The sequence below is a fragment of the Sinohyriopsis cumingii genome, chromosome 17 (genome assembly GCF_028554795.1).
Source record: "Sinohyriopsis cumingii isolate HCF-2022 chromosome 17, ASM2855479v2, whole genome shotgun sequence".
Taxonomy (NCBI): domain Eukaryota; kingdom Metazoa; phylum Mollusca; class Bivalvia; order Unionida; family Unionidae; genus Sinohyriopsis; species Sinohyriopsis cumingii.
In genome coordinates this window covers 78,945,061-78,965,482 of record NC_142977.1, presented here as the reverse complement: position 1 = coordinate 78,965,482, position 20,422 = coordinate 78,945,061, and the positions used below count along the sequence as shown (strand labels likewise).

At 34.8% G+C, this 20,422-nt stretch overlaps 1 protein-coding gene and 1 long non-coding RNA gene across 8 annotated transcripts in view; one reads left to right on the top strand and one right to left on the bottom strand.

The window, feature by feature from the left end:
* Positions 1-20,422, bottom strand: part of LOC149779293 (uncharacterized) — a 129,730-nt gene that overhangs the window by 79,790 nt on the left and 29,518 nt on the right. Inside the window, exon 1 of one of the 7 annotated variants that reach the window (XM_089939909.1) lies at positions 7,242-7,595. The exons of the other annotated variants lie outside the window; for them this stretch is intronic. Coding sequence (XP_089796035.1) covers positions 7,242-7,286 — 45 coding nt within the window. The 5' untranslated portion in view covers positions 7,287-7,595. Of the gene's footprint in view, positions 1-7,241; positions 7,596-20,422 lie in introns of those variants that run through there. 7 annotated transcript variants of the gene reach the window in all.
* On the top strand, positions 7,845-18,610 carry LOC149779294 (uncharacterized). Its single transcript, XR_016415389.1, has 3 exons — positions 7,845-8,089; positions 13,165-13,312; positions 18,502-18,610. It is a non-coding gene; the product is annotated as an uncharacterized LOC149779294 (long non-coding RNA).

Genomic DNA, 20,422 nt, shown 5'->3' with positions numbered 1-20,422 from the left:
CATTTCAGCATTTCAGCTTCAGAGTGTCAAAATGTGATCTGAAAAATTTTTCTTTATATATATATATATATATATATATATATATATATATATATATATATATAATGGAGCACATTTAAGAGGATGATTTCTGTTTATCCTATTAAAATTACAGAGGAATCAAATTTGTTTAGTAAATCTGAGGATAAAACTGACAAACATTTGCAACATAAAGGTAGACATATCAAAGCAAGTTTTGGACTCGGATGTTTAAAAGAATTACAGCTTGTTACAATGTTGCTGCAACTTATTCATCACTACAGAACTAGCAGGAAATTTATTTTTGTATACATTTCAAATTGTTGTGACTTTTCAACTAGAAAATAAACAGAAGAAAATTAAACGATATTATTTGTAATGCTCATGTTAAAAAAAACCATTATGACTTTATAAAGTCTGGTCACATGTTAGAAAAAGGATCAGCATCTTTTTCTTTTGGGACCAACTAGACATCATAGGTTCATATGTCAAGTTTTGTGGCAATCCTCAGAGTAGTTTAGGAGGAGTAGCAACAAATTTGTGCTGATGGATGTACGATGGATGATGGACATCATGTCATCCTTCCTATAAGCTCTTGTGGTTAATGAACAGTATAACTTTAAAAAGAAAACAAAACTATAACCAATGGTAACCAAGATAATCTGGTCATTCATGACTCTTGACTATAGAAATGTCTTCAATTCTCATTGCATTTTTTGTATACCAAAATCACACACACACTACGTGAAGATAAAATCTCACACACACTTTGTAAAGACAATGTCCCACACACTTTCTGAAGACAAAACAAATGTCCTAGGACTGAACCACAGCTGTCATTACTAAACAAGACAACTGATTCATACTGTAGGAGAATGTAGACAAAATGTTTTTAGGAAAAATTAGTCAGCTGTCACAATGTAATATCAACAAAGACCATTGAATGCTGTCTTGTGTCATTTCTTGATTTATTAAAAGCCACCTATTTGTTCTGAAGAACGACGACTTTCAACTGAAAAGAACAGGTAAAGTAATCTGAGCCACCATAATCAACTTGTCTTTTGAATAAGCAAAAAATGAATTTCTACCAAGTAATTCTCCCAGTAAATAAGCATTTCCATTGTTGTTATAAAGGTTGTTGATCATTACACTTGGTTGATAAAAGCATTTCCATTGTTGTTATAAAGGCTGTTGATCATTAGGTTCCAATATTACACCTGGTTGATAAAATCAAATATGATGTCAAACCCTGATCAACTTTCACAGGTTTCAAATTATATAAGATGCCTTACAACTAGACGCTATCCAATTATTCCAGTGAAAGATACTAGTCTTTAGTCACTTGTTTTTAAATATAACTCTCTTTATCTCTTGAGTTATCTATGTATATCAATCCAACAGAAGTATTTTTTAACAAAGATTTTTTTGTGAAGACTAAATGACACAATGTTGAAGTCAATATTTAGTACATCATCTTCTTGATCACAGTGAAACAAACAAAAGCTCACTCAGATTTATATCGTCCATAAAAAATGAAAATAAATGGGACAAACTTCTCAAAATGACATTTCTTATGAGACAATTTACTAGTCTAACCAGTCTTTCTGGAGGTAATGAAGACAAGGTGAGGTTTGAAAACCATGATATATACATGCATGCTTGCCCGCACATACATACATACATACATACTCACAAAGATGGTGCAACAGACACATACAAAGATCGATATAAATCAATACTGATGGACTCTGTATTGTTTTCTCTCAGTTGATAGATACAAACATCTTCCAAGTAGATCCCAAGATTTACTGGTGTGCTGTTCATTTATGGACCGTTCTCACCTATTCATAAAACATTGCAATTATTGCATACAGATCTGTCTGCAACACATCACTGTACATATTAAAATAATTTCGACAATTACTGGTTATTTCTCATGGTTCATGAGTTACTGTCTGTTGATCTGTACAGAAATTGCCGCATTAAGTCAAATGTTTGACAACTTGCAAATCCATGTGGAACAACATAATGGATGAATTAATTGACAGTGTTCTGAGCAATATGGGTTACAATGTAAAACTGATCCATCTATTTTGTGACCTGATACATTGTTGAACTGTGATAACAGTCACAATGAGAAGATATTCAACACATGAAACTAGCATAGCAAATACATATAAATTTGAGTCACATGATCAAAATCACCATTTTGAAAGAGATCTGATTCATTCGTCTGCCGTGTTTGAACATCCACTAATCCACCGATGTAGGCATGCAATGTTCAAAATGGCAACAGAAGACTGGGTTATTTTATCTCACATGGCTTTAGACATTATCAGACACCAGATTTAAGTTTGAAATATACTGACCTGACCTCTGACCAATCATACCTCAAGTGTTTAAAAACTCAATATGTGCATTGATGAGCTGCAGTCAAATTTTGCTGCCAGAATTGAAATGTTTTATAAACCGGTTAGATCAGACTGCAATCCAACAATGTGCCAACACTGGCATGGGTGTTGACTTACTGTAATCCAACAATGTGCCAATACTGGCATGGGTGTTGATTTACTGTAATCCAACAATGTGCCAACACTGGCATGGGTGTTGATTTACTGTAATCCAACAATGTGCCAATACTGCCATGGGTGTTGACTTACTGCAATCCAACAATGTGCCAATACTGGCATGGGTGTTGACTTACTGTAATCCAACAATATGCCAATACTGGCATGGGTGTTGACTTACTGTAATCCAACAATGTGCCAACACTGGCATGGGTGTTGACTTACTGTAATCCAACAATGTGCCAACACTGGCATGGGTGTTGACTTACTGTAATCCAACAATGTACCAACACTGGCATGGGTGTTGACTTACTGGACTAAATGGATGTCACTGGGATATCAAAGTAACCAATACTGGCATGGGTGTTGACTTACTGTAATCCAACAATTTGCCAACACTGGCATGGGTGTTGACTTACTGTAATCCAACAATGTGCCAATATTGGCATGGGTGTTGACTTACTGCAATCCAACAATGTGCCAATACTGGCATGGATGTTGACTTACTGGACTAAATGGATGTCACTGGGATATCAAAGTAACCAAATTACTGGCATGGGTGTTGACTTACTGGACTAAATGGATGTCACTGGGATATTAAAGTAACCAATACTGGTATGGGTGTTGACTTACTGGACTAAATGGATGTCACTGGGATATCAAAGTAACCAATACTGGCATGGGTGTTGATTTACTGGACTAAATGGATGTCACTGGGATATCAAAGTAACCAAATTACTGGCATGGGTGTTGACTTACTGGACTAAATGGATGTCACTGGGATATTAAAGTAACCAATACTGGTATGGGTGTTGACTTACTGGACTAAATGGATGTCACTGGGATATCAAAGTAACCAAATTACTGGCATGGGTGTTGACTTACTGGACTAAATGGATGTCACTGGGATATCAAAGTAACCAATACTGGTATTGGTGTTGATTTACTGGACTAAACGGATGTCACTGGGATATCAAAGTAACCAATACTGGTATTGGTGTTGATTTACTGGACTAAACGGATCTTGTTGGGATATCAATAAACTAATACTGATATGGGTGTTGATTTACGGGACTAAATGGATCTCACTGGGATATCAATGTACTGATATTGGCAAAGGTGTTCATTTACAGTACTAAATGGAGGTCACTGGGATATCAATGTACCAATACTGACATGGGCATTGATTTATTGGACTAAATGAATCTCATTGAAATATTAATGTACCAATACTGGCATGGATGTTGATTTATTGGACTAGATGGATCTTGTTGGGATATCAATGCACCAATACTGGCATGGATGTTGATTTATTGGACTAAATGATCTTGTTGGGATATCAATGTACAAATAATGGCATGGGTGTTGATTTATTGCATGGACTAAATGGATCTCATTGGGATATCAGTGTACCAATACTGGCATTGGTGTTGATTTATTGGACAAAATGGATATCATTGTGATATCAATGTACCAGTACTGGCATGGGTGTTGATTTATTGGACTAAATGAATCTCATTGGAATATCAATGCACCAATACTGGTATGGATGTTGATTTATCGGACTAGATGGATATCGTTGGGATATCAATGCACAAATACTGGTATGGATCTTGATTTACTGGACTAAATGGATATTGTTGGGATATCAATGCACCAATACTGGCATGGGTGTTGATTTATTGGACTAAATGGATCTCATTGATTTAATGGACTAAATGGATCTCATTGATTTACTGGACTAAATGGATCTCACTGATTTACTGGACTAAATGGATCTCACTGATTTACTGGACTAAATGGATCTCACTGATTTACTGGACTAAATGGATATTGTTGGGATATCAATGCACCAATACTGGCATGGGTGTTGATTTATTGGACTAAATGGATCTCACTGATTTACTGGACTAAATGGATCTCACTGATTTACTGGACTAAATGGATCTTATTGGGATATCAATGCACAAATACTGGTATGGATCTTGATTAACTGGACTAAATGGATCTTGTTGGGATATCAATGCACAAATACTGGTATATGGGTGCTGATTTCTTGAAACAAATGGATCTTACTGCGAAATTAATGTACCAGTATGGATTATGGGTGTTGATTATTTGACTAAATTTTGATCTCATTGGGATATACAAACATCTCATCATTTTCTCCAGTGGGACTAGACTTAATATCATGAAAGGTTTTTCAATGGAATCTATGTAAAGACATTGTTAGGTGTAAATATATAAAGGTACCACTTCCACTATTAAACTGATGTTAAGTGAAGGTAGATATCAATGTGTACATGTCAGGACTATAGGGGTTAGTTAGAAATATACTGGTTTTTTCTGTATACTTGGCAGAGTTCATATGCCTTTTTAACAATGTTATTTTCAACATGACCTGTGTGGAAAAATGGACTGTTTCCACCTACTCATCAAAACAACTAATTTCTTATTGTGAGTACTATACTATTGATCTCAGGATCTGAAGAAGTCTGGTATTACCCTGTTTCAGTCCATATATCTTCTCTTTTATCGCTTTTTAACCAAAGATTTAAAGACATATTTCATCCTGACTGGAGTTCAGCAGCTGCTTCGAAAACTTCATACACTTCTAAAGATATAAAGGATACCAGTATCTTCAAAACTTCACCTTATCTTGGAAAAATTGCTAATGCCAGCCAAAAGAAAGGCGTTAAGTGAATCAAGAGTTTCATTACACCCATTACATATTGAGACTGGTAGACACATGGGAAATGAACAACATAAACTGAAATGTGAACTTTGTGTAATAATGAGATCAAAGACGAATATCATTTTGTCCTAATCTGTATATCTCATTAGCACAATCTTAAACTGATCCGTATTATTGGCAGAGACCAAGCATGTATAAACCACTACAAATACAGTATTGAAAAATGACAACTGTAAAATACCCAGGTATGTATGTGCATAATACAGTCCAATTTAGAATATCTTCTTGCGGTCCAGTTCTTTCTTCGTGTTTCTCTCAGAAGATTTATGTGTACAAAGGTTTCTATCACCATTATTCATTCATGTATTCATTCATTTATGGAACAGTGTATTGTATATTAATTATGTGTGTGTATTATTTGGGTCCCCATATTTGAACTTTTAAAAGTGAAGATTCTCTGGCCTGTGGGTGTATCTGTGAAAAGATTTAAGTATTGAAATAGAGGACATGTCTGTGGAAGAAGAGGATGCATGTCAACCAAAGCAGAATCGTTTTGACAAAGTACTTTTTTATACAATTTCATCAAAAAAGAGGATCCATGACTACCCAAGCATAACTGATTTGACAAAGTACTTTATTAACACAAATCAAATCAATAAAAGTTTATTCTATCCTTTTCTATTCATCAAAATAAGAAAATCTTTAAAATCAGCATTTCCATTTTGAAAAAAACTGCCCCATTATTAAAACAAAACCAGCCCCTGTATACTTGCTTTCAAGTCCAACTGCAAACAACAAACACCTTGGTCTGCAGTTGCATAATTGCATCTGTAGATTAAGGTGTGTGCTATTTGTTCAAGTGATTTAATTCTAACAATTGCACAGATCCAAATCTGGCAGCTTATCATCCACTGGCAGATCTGGGTCTATACAGTTTACAGTTGGACTTGACTTCTAAGTCAGTATATACTATGGTAAGTATATTGTGAAAATCTGATGAAAATTTTTCAGTTATAAAGAGATTAATTTCTGTACATATACAGTGGACTAATTCTACTGGCTCTGCATGATTGAGCAAGCTATTGTTATTCCCAATATTGTATAACCAATCACACCTGGCTGGTGACTAAATTGGTTGGCAGGTATTTCAACGGAATTTCTAATGGATAGTTGATTGACAGATGTCATCCTCGGCTGAGGAATTGCGCTTCATGTGCTAAGATAGGCCACACAAAAAAGTAGTTTTTCCCAAGTTTTATTGATCGTGGTAACATACTGTTACCTTTACAGTTTTGGGTTTAACGTCAGTTTTTCAGCAAATGATAAGCTATCCATGTCGTCTTGTATAGTGGGGTTCTTTTTCTGAAAAATTGGCCGTTACACTGATGTTGTTGGGGTTTTGTGTGTGTTTTTTTATTTATAACTCTCGTTTTTTTAAGACATTTGGGCTTTTTCGAGTGTGAAACGAGCTGAACAATTACATATCTTAAAAATGACCTTTTCATCGCCAGAGGAAGCAATACATAATCAGTGCTGGTTTGACCGGAGTTCTACATCACAGCAACACCAATGTATTGCAGCGCCAAGACAATTTGGAACTCGAGTGCCTTGCAAAAGGCACCTTGCTACCTGATCCAAGCTGAACAGCTTAATGATTGCATCACACGGCTAGGGTTGTACTGTGTGAGTGTGTTCATACAGAAATTAATAACAATTTCCCAAAGTTTCAAGCTATTCGATCATTGAGTCTGATGCAACTTACATAAACAAAACAAACACCTTTATCTAACACAACAACTGAGAAAAGTCAATTAATTTCATGTCTCAATGACAGAGGGTGTCTGCAAGTAAAATTTAAATAGAAACAAATTGGATGATAAAGGTCATAAAAATGTGTAAACCACACACACATACACATCTTGTGGGCAACGCTACATTAAATAAAAAATTAATGCACTCACCAAGGTTGAGGGGTCTCTAAACCTAACAGTCTGTGCGCTATCCATAACGTCAGTTATCACAAATGCTATCCAACAATCACGTTATGTCCCAGATGTTTACGTATCCTGATGTATTGATATAAACCCAGCATATACAATCCGTTCCATTGTGAACTTTAAGAGCTATACTGCCATCACGATGTCAGCGCCAGACAAGAGAAATCTAAATTGTCTGCGATGTACATGTGGATAAAAAAAGCACTCTTAGACTCCCATATCCTGTTTCTATGTCTCTGTCACTGGTTGTCATCATGCATACACGTGCAGTGTGGCACAAGGCTGACATTCAGTCAAGATAACAGGCAGATAAATTAAACAGGTAAAATAAGGTGAGAGACAAGGTAAACCCAGGTAAATTAAGCAAGTGAACTGTCGACTATTCAACGCTCGACTCAGTATTTCTTACAGACAACGTAATGACTTCCTTTAACGGACTATTATTACTGGCATGTACAGCAATAGACTGAAGTTCTCTAAGGGGATACAGACAAAATACCCCCAGCAAAATAAAATATATTATATAATACTCCCCCAGTACAATTTTTGCCCTTTTCTAACCTTTGAAACCAATGCAATAAGATATATATCTTTGTGTGTCGGCATCGGCCCTTTAAAGTTTAGTGTCGGCTTCCGTTGAGTAGATAAAAGACGTATATTGTGCGGTTAGATGTTAGATCTTTACAGACAAGGAGATTACGATGCCTGATGGTCGTTTTTTGATCCAGGACTAAGCATCGATCGACACACTTCATATCCGTCGCAATAAATTATTCCGTGATGTTTTTGACACTAGCATTTTTATATGGAAGGTATGTATAAAAAAAAATCCCTTTGGGTTTACCTATTTACGAGTCATAATTTTATTGGACAAACGTAAAATTCCAAAATTAACTTAAATACGAGGTATAGTGATGATATGTCACACACACACACGTTTCAAAATAGGGCAGTATATTTGTGGCAGTTTTCAAAAAAAATTAAGAAGTTTAAAATTTTGGCGGGGGGGGGGGGATATTGTGTTATTTCGTTTTGATGGGTGGAGTTTGTCCTGTGGGGATTTCTTCTTACACCCATTTTCTAAATTAATAATATGCCAGGATGAAAAGGTGCGTATGTGTGATTAGGATTTTTAACGTAGCTTTAAAAAAAAATTCAGTTATATTGCTACGATGTCTGCAGTGTGGCCCAGGATGAAACGGATGCTTCTACTAGTAAGTTATAACAGAAGTTGCATGCTGCAAGTTCCTAAAGTAATTTTCCAAGTCTTAAAGGGTCCCAATCAGATTAATATGTACATGTTTAACACAAGGGACAAACTACTTTTTGGGGTTGGGGTGGTTGAGGACTAGAAAATTTTATTTAAAAATGTCCAGTGCTCAAACAGGTTGAAAATATATTTTTGCTCTGATTTAAAGATTTTGTTTGTTTGTTTTAAATAGTACTCATTATATTAGTTTTAAAAATCTTATCTTGAGGTAAAATATAAAAAGTCTGTCTAAAAGAACAATTACAGACACCACCCTGTCTCCAGCAAATTAAATGGTTTCTAATGGTGCACTATGATCTTGCTGACCTTTGAAATTCTTTGTTCACCTATTTTTACTAGCCTATCAGATAGTATGTTGCATTTGGTGATAGCAAGGCCCGTCATTAGCAACTGCATGTTATGAATGATGTTTTTCATTTTCAACTGTATGAAAGTGGAATTTGATTGGTGTAACAAACAGCATATTACCATGTATGCAGGTCTGATCTACTTATTGATAAGCAGATACTGATTTTGAACATGGTCTTTAATTCCTTACAATTCTGGCACAAAATTTGATCTTGGACTTAATTTGGTTTCATTTCATGAATTTGCTCAAAAGTTATGGACCAGAAACAAAATTTGATGAAATGGGTCATACATCCATATATTTTGATGGATGACAATGAGAATCTAACCTAAGTTATATTTTGTTGCTATTAAGACTCGTACCAAATATAAACTGGTTTAAATTAATGAAAATCTTTCAGATGAAACTGCATCAAAAATAACAAATCTGTGACAGGGATTTAAACAAACATATGAGTTACACTGCTAATTAAGCCACATCAAGAGAATATGCTAGCAGGATGAAAAGTAGCAGTTGCCAATTTGTAATAATGGAATCGACATTATATCCTGCAAACATGATACTCAGATATTATTTCCGTGGCATATAATGCTTAGAAAACTTTAAAACATTCATTTCTTACTGAAGCAAATTATTACAGATGTGTATTTTATCTATGTGAGCAAAAAAATCAGCCTTCCTGATGATTTAAAATGAAATTTTAGCTGAGATGTGCCATTTTTAACATCTTGATACAATTAAACGGAAATATTTTGCTTTTTCACAATTTTAAAATAAAAACCTGATTAAAAAGTGATGTCTTGAAGAAATTTTGTGAAAAATCATGCAGGTGAATTTGTTCAAGAAGTTAGATTTCATGTTCACATGTTTTAGGTTTTAATTTTAAACCAGAATTCAACTTTGTTTCTGAAAGTGTCAGTACGGTAATTATGCTGCTGAAATAAAAAAAATGTTTGTTGAGAATTCAGATAATCCCACAGTATTATTAACAGTGTTCAACTGGTACATTCTGTTTTGTTGCAGAACTTTACTTGTTTCCTCTCAGCTGAAGGTACCTTACATACGGAAAGCATCATGACTCTTAGAGAAACTTTTTTTTTTAAATTGACTTTCCAAGCAGTTTTCAATGACATCCAAAAGTTTTTAAGGAGTAATTTTGTCTGTGGGCCATGCAAAAGAAACTCATTCCAAATCAAATCAGATTTCTTCATTCAAAATTAATTCTTCCAGGGAAATGAGAATTGTTCAATTCTATTATGAAGTGTCAAAGAGGGAATGCATTCAAGCACATGGTGATATGAACATGGGGGAGGGGGAAAGGAGAAGAGGCATCAAGTTCACACATGAAATAAACCTGGAGATTCAGGATTGTTGATGGGTATGAAGCAGTACATCCACTCCGATTGGAAACTTACCATCATTGCATTTTCTGTGTCTGGTAGGCAAAAAAAAAATGACTTAATGAAGAAAAAAAATCATCTGGGACATTGAGATGCAGTTTAATGCCTTCTTCCAAATTCAGCATGTATTAGCTGCATACCTATTTACAAATTTGAAACATTTTAAAGTTACCTTTCAAAATTAGATATTCAGTATGCAATGTGATTTCAAACACACTGCTTTTATATATATATATATATATATATATATATATATATATATATATATATATATATATATATATATATATATATATAATTCCACCAAAATTTGTACCATAGTACATGAACTTTATAGTATATTGTATTCAGGCAAAGCACTTACTAAGAGGTATGGGCGTTTCATGATTATCCATCTCTATTTTAAAAGTAAATATTTTTTTCAGCTGCAAAGAGAATAAGCACAAAGTTTATATATTTTGACAGAGAAAGATTTTTGTTTTTTGTTGGTTTTAAAGTCACTTTTAACACATTACTGGATATATCATGATAAAGGAATGGGAGTGAGGTGCCTTTTCCAAGAACACAAAAACACTGACAACCCTAGCTGGCCTGAGATGTGTATCCAACCCTTGACCTATGGATTGCAATTTGTATGCTCTACCAGATGAGTTACTGTGGCTCCCCCTACAGAGAGTTATGGTCATCAGTTACAGAAAGTGTCTGTCATATTACCACTAACAACTTTTGAATCACATGTTATAGTCACCTTATTCCAATTTTTTTAAAAATTAAAAAGATTAAGCTTAAAAGATTACTGACCAACAGATCTGAACAAAATGGCTTGGTTTGGTCTGGTTTTGTAGGGTTTAACACCATTTATTTGGCACATGACAGGCTGGCCTGTATATATAGCAGACGATGGTGAAGGATGAATATGGGAATAACCACTGACCCATGGGAAGTTACTGGAAAGCTTTTTAGCATACACAAATTGGTCAATCTGAGACAAGAATTCAGACTGACAGACAGGTGAGATGTGTGAGAGATCTGTAAAGGCAAGCACCTTAGACCACTTAGCCGCAAAGGGCCTGTAAATTACCTTGATCAATGTCAAGGCATGCAGTCAAGAACTAAACTCTTTGTGCAGAAAACAATTTTATAATCAGACTTACCTTGACCATGTCCTTTAACCTTAAGACCCCCAAATCTGTAGGCTTGTTTATTTTCCTAAATGCAAGACATCCATAAGTCTGGCCAAGGAACGTGCTTTAGAACAAATATTATTCTGAAAAACCCAAGTTTCTTTGCATCACAAAATATATATAATGTACTAGGTACTTCAGTGACTAAACCAGCTCAATTAGATGCACAAATCAATTTTGGGATTTTGTTTTAAAAAATTGTTTTTTTATGGGGGTGGGGTGGGTGCTATAGTTTGCAATGAAAAACAGGTACATTTGACAAACAAAAACACACATGGGGTTTATAACTCATTAACTTATAAGAAGTAATTTGGTGAAAAGCCCATTTTACATAGCCATCCATATGGAAAGGAGTAGAGATAACTGTTTTCAAGATTTGACTTCCATTCAGGATGAGTAGTGATAACAAGAATTTTAAGAGGGCTTTTGTGGCAGTCATACTGGGAGTCAGATTGACTACATTTTCATTAGGACTAACTACACATTATAAGAAGTCTTTTAGTGACCCCCCATGTTGATATTAACTATCCATTCAATAGTTGCAAATAACACAATTGCTGTTATTGGACCAACTAGTCATCATAAGAAGTCTTTTAGTGATCCCCATGTTGATATGACTATCCATTCAATAGTTGCAATAACACAATCACTGTTATTGGACCAAATAGTCATCGTAAGAAGTCTTTTAGTGAAATACGTATGATTAAGGTGTGAAACCTATCTCATTTTTTTAAATGGTGAGGCTGACATACATAAGGACAGAACCAAACCATGGATGTCTCCTGAAATTTTGAAAAAAATATAAGCCATAGGAAGAATTTACCAATTAAGTATAGAAAGAAAGAGAAGGCTGATCTGCACAAAAATTACCGTAAATTAGGAAACAAAAAAGGGAGATAAATCTGGATACTTTTCCAACAAACTGGAAGAAAAAGCAAATAATAAAAATATTTGTTGGCAAAAATTGAACACTTAGGGTTACAACTTAAAAAACCCAAAGGGATAACACTACAGTTCTAAATATTAATGACACAATATGTTATGATGCAAATAAAATCTCAGATGTTTCTAGTAAATGTGTTACTACTTTTGTTTAAGTGCTTGTAACAAAAAGGTACCTATCAGCTGAAAATTATTTAGAACAGATTTATGAATATTAAAAGGAGGAGGAATATTACAGCCAATCAGGAGGAGGAATATTACAGTCAATCATGGCCACAGGTGCCAAGTGGTCCAAAGCACGCACTTGCCGGTAGCTTCATGTAGATCAGTGTTTCATATCAGGACTTTTCTGTGTTCTTCCTACACCAGTTATATTGACCAATATGTATGGCCTATCTTGTGCTGAAAAATGGCATTAAACCAAACAATAGAAAGATCAGCCAATCATTTTGAACCACAATCTGTTAGTTAAAAGTTTATAATTAATTAAACAATCTCAACCCAGTACATGTACATTATATGTATTTTTTTTTCTTTTATTATGGGTGGTGGTGGTAAAACTAGTTTTAATGATGCAATACTTTTATGTTTCTACTGTATAGCTGGTACTTTCCTGGGTTCAAAATACTGGACTAGATGACGAGAATTCATCATCCCATTAGAGGGAACCAAAAGATTCCCCAAAAATGGATTGCCCCTGGGAAAACTCGTTTTCATACATACTCCCTTCATTCTTTTCCAGAATGCAGGTTAATGTAGCGGGACATCAGTACTCATGCTCATTTAACAGCAGGAGACTGGTGCTAAATGGAATCTGCCTGGGCCACTCTCTCAGTGACCATGAATGGATCCAGTGAGATTTCTTGGCTTTGGTGGGCAAAGGATTGAAGGTAAAAGGAGGAAAATGTAGTGTCAGAGTGCCAAAATGCATCTTTCATCACATCCACCAAATATGAATGAGCTAGATGGGCCCATGAAGCAGTGATGGCTTGATCCTCAAGTGCTTTAATTTTCATGAATGATAGGTAACTATTGGTAAACTCTTTTGACAGTTAATGCAATCCACGGTGGAAGATGAAATATCAGTTGACCCCTTAATGGGTAGGAAAAACACTTCCTATTCTTTCTTCTCCCTTTAGAGACTGCCAAAAGAAAAACAAAGCCCTACCTGGACATAACAGTCTATCTTGACCATCCCTTACACAGATATGGCATAGACTGGGGATCTCAACCTGGGAGTGGACCAGCCAATGAAAGCCATTTTTGTGCTAAAATATCTCATTTGCAAAAGAGAGAAACTGCATGGATAGGGTGATAAGCTCATTCCTGTCTCACAGATGCTAAGGCAAGCCAAAATAAAAACATTTTGAGAGTAAGGTTCTTAATGGAAACTTCAACCAAAGGCTCATGGGGGGATTATATAAAGAGACCACAAGACACAATAACGATTTCAATTAGGTATTAAAGAGTCAGACATTGGTCTTTTCTTGATCAAAATACCTGACCAGGTGTGCTATGTGTGAATTTGTCCCAATTGTAGGGGCTTTAAAAAATCTGAGAGTTCTGGAAAGGCTGCTTGATAGCCCTCAATAGCAGAAACATAGCATTATTTCTGTTTGAAAAGAAGAGAAGAAAATCAGCCAATCTACTAAACACATCCAAGAAGATTCCTCATTTGGCTTCATGCACCTTAGACAAAGATTGTCTCCTGAACTGAATGATGCACTTGGCAACTCTGAACAAAAACTATTTTTGGTGGAGAGATCAAATGAGATAAGCTAAGCATGAAGGTGAGTCTGTGGGCTGTTGTGAAAGAGAGATCCCCTGCACTCTGATAGTTGTTGTTGTTGTTGTTGTAGGGTTTAACGCCATTTTTCAGCACACGATAGGCTATACATGGCAGTCAGTATTAATGGTGGAGGAAGAACCCGGAAAGAACCACCGACCCATGAGAAGCTACTGGCAAGCTTTCTCACATACCCACACAGGCCGAATCAGAGACTCAAACCCACGCAGACAGAGGTGAGATGGCAGTGATCCGTAATGGTGAGCTCTTTAGGCCACATGAGGCCCCGCACTGTGATAAGTGGTTCCTCCTCTGAGGTAAGGTCCTGCGATAGTCAATTGTAGATTGAGAAAATCGTCAAACCACAATCGATGGGGCCACAGAGGGGTGGTCAAAATGAGCTACACACTGGACTGCCTGACTTTGTGTACTGCAGAACTCATGGGATCATCCTGATAACTGAAAAGATCTAAGCAAATAGACAATTCCATTTCAGGTTGAACGTGTCAACAACCAGGCCCTCTGGTCGAAATGTGTGTTGTTTATATGAAATTACATATTATACTGTGTATCGTGTATCTTGGTTTATAGTTTGAAATCTTTTCAGTACACGGTCATTGTAACCTGTCATTTCAGTCTACTTTAAAAAAAAAAATGTAATTCTAAAAGTCTTTTGTCCCCCTTAAATCTTAAACTAAACTTAGGCCCACACTGGAAATGATCCCAATGGAAAATCCTAGGTTTCATCGACATGTCTTGTTTTACTTGTGTAACCATTTCTATAATGTTAGCCTGTATTACAAGATATTTTAGATCTTAAATGTTAATACACCAATTTATACTGTTTTTATGTTTCTTACTGCTTTGTTTTATGTCTTGTAACACACTTTTTACGTATCAGATGAATATTAATATTGTATGTGATAGAACGAGGGTGAGTGGTGGGGAGACAGGAGGTTGCTGACTGTACGTTACACACCCAGGTTATGTAATTGGAAGAAAAAATTCAAAACATTATTTAGCATGCATGAGAGCATGTACCTGAATTAACATTGTTGTCAGGCGCCAGAATACTGTATGCAAAATCTTCTCTTTTCTGTGTGAAGGTATCATGTTACAATGTCATTAATATAAATCTACAATAAATTTTAGTCATGATGTATATTTTCACAAAAACATGCATACTACCTGGCATTATGAGCTTAGTACAGCTATTTTGGGATTAAAAATTAACATAAGACCGACATAGATGCAAATGGGTCAGAATTAATTAGTCTGTACTTCTAGTATGTTAGCTGGTGCTTGCTTCTTCTTTTCATGCATAAATGGCTCAGTTGGCTGAGTGTCAGGTTCATGATGATGGATTGCAGATCCAGGGTCAACTGCCTCAGTGTATGCACAAGTGGTTCAGTGCAGTTTATAAGGATTAATCAGTAGAAGAAATAACACAGACCCGAATCTGCTGGCACATTATGATATGGCAGGTCAGGTTTTTTGTTACTTGTAATTTGACTTAACTTGTGAGTTTATAGGATAACTCCCTTTGCCTGCCATAATACAGCCAAAAAAAAAAGAGTAATGAAAATGCCAAATTAAAAAAACTTCAATGGACAAACACTATAGTGTTTTTGGTGACAGTTAAAGTTACATAAAAACAGCCTAAATCTGATACTTGTTTTCCTTGTTCTTACTTACTGAAGTTTCCACAGCAGACACTTCTATGTAAACAACATTTGCTTTAAAACAAGCTTTCTAGAAACCCCAGCCTTTATTTCCCCAGCATTATGTTTACTCTCTATACAGAAAACAACAGGGTCTGCAGGTCCATTTGCTGTCAACAAAATGTAACCTAGATGCCAAGATGAAAGGTCAGCCAGAATGAACTGCTACAACTCCATAATACTGCATCCAATCTATGAACAAAATCCATAAAGTGGTTTAAGAAATATAGGCAAATGAACAACTTCAACCAATATATATATTCAAATTTTCTGTCACTATGACCATGGGTCCAAGGTCAAAGGGCAAACAACCATGTTGCAGAATTAACTGTCTTACCTAATTGGACCAATCAGATGCAGATAAAGAAAGATCTTCATTAGTTGACATCAAATTTGTGCCATATATAAAATCTGAAGTAAAACCATATATAGGTAGGTCTAGGATAATGTACATGTGGCAACAGTAGAATATGTTAAATGCATTTTCAAAGGAATAAATGAAATTTATTCTATGGAATATTTAATACAAGAAATATGGAAATAAAAATAAAATACTGATAGCAAGCAGTTTGTTAGAAGAAAAATGTGTCTCTGTTGCAACAAGATTTGTCAAGGGAGGTAAATCTTGCTGGAATAAATTTATATGGAAATTCCTTGTATAAATATGAAGGAAGGGTGGCAGTAGCCTCATTCTGTCCTTAAGAATCAGATCTGTATGGTGCAATAAAAAGCCCGACATGACCGTGTGATGTGCTTCATTACTTTTGATTTTGTTGTATATAGAGCTTAAAGTAACTTACATTTTGGATTAATTATATCAGCAAGTTTACTCTTTATAGCATTATCATCGTAATGTTAAAATACAACTGTGCAGGAATAAACATGGTTTCCAGAAGTCATGATTTTCATGGGAGAATTAGGCATAAAAAATTCTTTCCATAAACAAACTATGTTATGTTTTGTGACTAAACCTATGGATATGCTTCTAGGTGAGTTATTTCTTTATGTGCAGAGACTGTCATTAATGATGAAAAAAGAATAACAATATAAATGGTGTGAATGTAAATGGAAATGAATTTCTAATATCTTTGTATGTAGATGATACAACATTGTTTTTGGATGGATCTGTAAAAGCTCTTAAAAATAAAAACCCACATTAAAATTATATGAAAAGACATATGGAAACAGAGGAACAAGATTAATATGGATAAGAACCATGAAAACCAGAAAAATTTGACTCTTTCAGATTTTCTTAATGAAGCCTTAAAGTAAAATGAACATATTAAGGTCCGAGGGTCTTTATTTTTTAGCCAAAAGAACTGTTTGAAAAAGGTATACTATTTATAAAAGAAATTGTCCAGAGTAATGGACTGTTCCTTTCATGGCAAAATGTGAATGAAATATATAATGTTGGCACTAACTTTCTACAAAATGCATGGGTCCTTAATACGATGATCATACATGAAAGACAATCTACTGAATCCTAACCCAAAATTTGGAAAAACTTTGGATTGCAAAAATGACCTTACTTCTCCTTGAAACTAAGACAGGTTTTAATTTTTTTAGTATCTTGGTAAAAGAGAAATCTTGGAGAGAAAAAAGCACTAATTAAATGAATAATGCAACTTAATCAACCAAACCAAATGAATTGGACAGGGCATTTGCCTTAACATACAAAATTAACAAGATTCTAATCTAATTTGGTTTCAGTATAAATTACTGCATACAATTCATGCAAACACTTTTCTAGAAACAACTGGAATAGCAAATAATAATAAATGTTCTTTTGTATGGATTTACCTGAAACATTAATTCAACTTTTTGGGACAGTGCAACTGCAAAACAGTTTTGAAATGATTTAAGCCAGTGGATTAGAAACAACACTAATTTCCTGCATACCTTTTCACTTTGTTGGTATGTTAGAAGCCCGCAAAGTAATTAACTTCATACTCCTGATAGGCAGAAGATACACAGTATATAATATGTGCCAGGAAAGAAAACCCCCATTCCCTCCTTTGTATACAATTTTTTGAAACAATACTACATTTGTGAGATGGAATTAGCCAGAAGAAACAATAAATTGGAATGTTTTGAAACTAAATGGTACATATTTCTTAATTTAGTTGTATAGTACAGTCATTTTCACTCTATTGTTTGAAATGTTTTAGATACATTTATGAAAATCAGTTTGATGCAGCTGGTCTTGAACCATGTCTTGGTTATGCTTTGGTCATAGCATCTGAAACTAGTAATATAAGATCTGTATGTATACTTATTATATACCTGTATTCTTACAATACTCTTGTTTCTCAATTTCTTCTGCTCCAAACTCCTTTCTCTTTTCTTTTTTAAATTTATAGTGTTTCCTTTCTTCAGGCTATCCTCTGTTCTTCTTGTGCCTTTTCCCTGTTTTAATGGCTTAAAATCTAGCTGTTTGAAGCCTTTATATTGATGACAAGACAATTGTAGAAAAAGGGAATTGTAAGGTAGTCTGTGGGAATCGGCTCCCTAAAGCATGGCTACCTATTGACAGAGAATATTAATTTTAAAAAGTTATTTTCTTTATTATCAGATTTTCCAGAGTACAACAAAAAAGTGACATTAAATTCATACTGGATCTGTGATTCAATGGGAGATTGTCATACCAATAAGACAGCTAAGAAATCAGAATTTCAAAAAATAACAGACAGTGGTCTTTTTTATGCTGTGATAACTGCTGTATTATGTATCTGAAACAGTTTCATTAATCTCTCAAAATAAAGTGTTGACATCATAAACAAAGATTTTGAAAAATATAATTAATCATTCCACCAGACAATACTAATACTGTGTCCCACATGATGTCCCACATGATGTGCTTAAGCTGAATTTAGTAAAACCAGATTTGAGTATCCTCAGCTATGAGTGACAACCCATCACTTATAACCAAAGTTGTTGAGCGAGATCAATTTTTTTAAATGTAGTAAATTTACTGTTCTTACTCACCACCTGCCGAATGCAACATTTAGGTAAAAAGACACAGCTGAATATGTAGGTTGGGGGTGGGGGTGGGTAAAACTAAATTTAATGAAATTTAGTCTTTTGTTCTAAGAATTCCAGAGTTTTCAGTAACATACGACTGGTCAGGGATTCTACAGGCAACTCTGATCTGATAGAAAATTCATCCCTAATCTGATCACTCCCTTTCTAAGACTAGATTGCATCAAAAAACAAATTGTTGGTAATTTATTTTAATTCCAATTATTATGAACTGACTCAGTTTTCTGCAATCTGATTGGATAGAAACAATCATGTGATACTGATCTGCAATTTTTTTTACACATCAGTAAATTCTGCTTACTATTTTTGGTTCGCAATTTCCAGATCTTTTTATGTGAGGCTTTATCTATGCCAATGCCTTACACCATATTAATAAGAACAATCAACATGATACAAATTTGCAAACCCTGATTAAAATAACCCATTAGAAGTTTAAACAATTTAATTGCACAGTCCATCCTGCATCCCAACACTCACCCATTTTGCCAAAGAAAGCATATGGCAGGCTTTACAAGTCAATCTAGATTCAGAAATTATTGCATTTTGCTTGACAATATGTTCCACCACTTGTTATTAAATATCAGGGTCATATGACAAGCAAGGGGGAAAAAGTGGACAACAATTTGGCTTTTGTAAGATCGAAATGTGTAGAAAGCAAGAACAATGAATGCTAAAACAACAGGTGCCATATGCAAGCATAATGTTGGAAAAAAGAAATAAACTGGCTTAAACAACAACCACCAAAAGAAAATGTAATAAAATGACCAAACCAAGTTCCTTAAATCACTGTGATAACCCACTCTGACAATACACCATAAAACAATATAAGAGATGACTCTTGGATCACAAAGACATGTCTATGTATTCTAGTTGTGTATGATGAGGGCAATGAAATAAAACAATGAGTTGTCCACATTGGACTGCTTTGTTCATGAACTCCACTGATATGATGACAGAAAGGAAGCAAATTGGAATTATAAGGATTAAATGGTCATGGTTGGTTATTTATCGATGTGTAAATTGTTACCTTCGGACTTTATTTACTTTATGAGTGATTAGGCAAAATTTATACATCGATAAATACCCAACATGCTCTTTTAATTCTAGTTTCCCTATCCCTGCTTTCTGCAGTATACGGACTTGCATGTCAGTTGTTTATTCAGCTTGCCTATATCATGACTTGAGACATTGTTATATTTGGTAAGCAGGCTGCATGTCACTTCTTCACTTCATCTGTCTTGCCTAGTTATCAAACTTGCCGCTAGAAATTGTTATTTGAACACAAATAAAACAACCAATTTGAAATGCTAGCACCCTTACCAAGGAAAAATAAAATGAAATGAAGTAAGGAAGAAATGTCTAAAAACACCCAAATGAGCTTAATTAAACAATGACAAAAATTTATCTCGGTATAATCCTAACATTCACAAAGAATGTAGCACACAAGACAATAA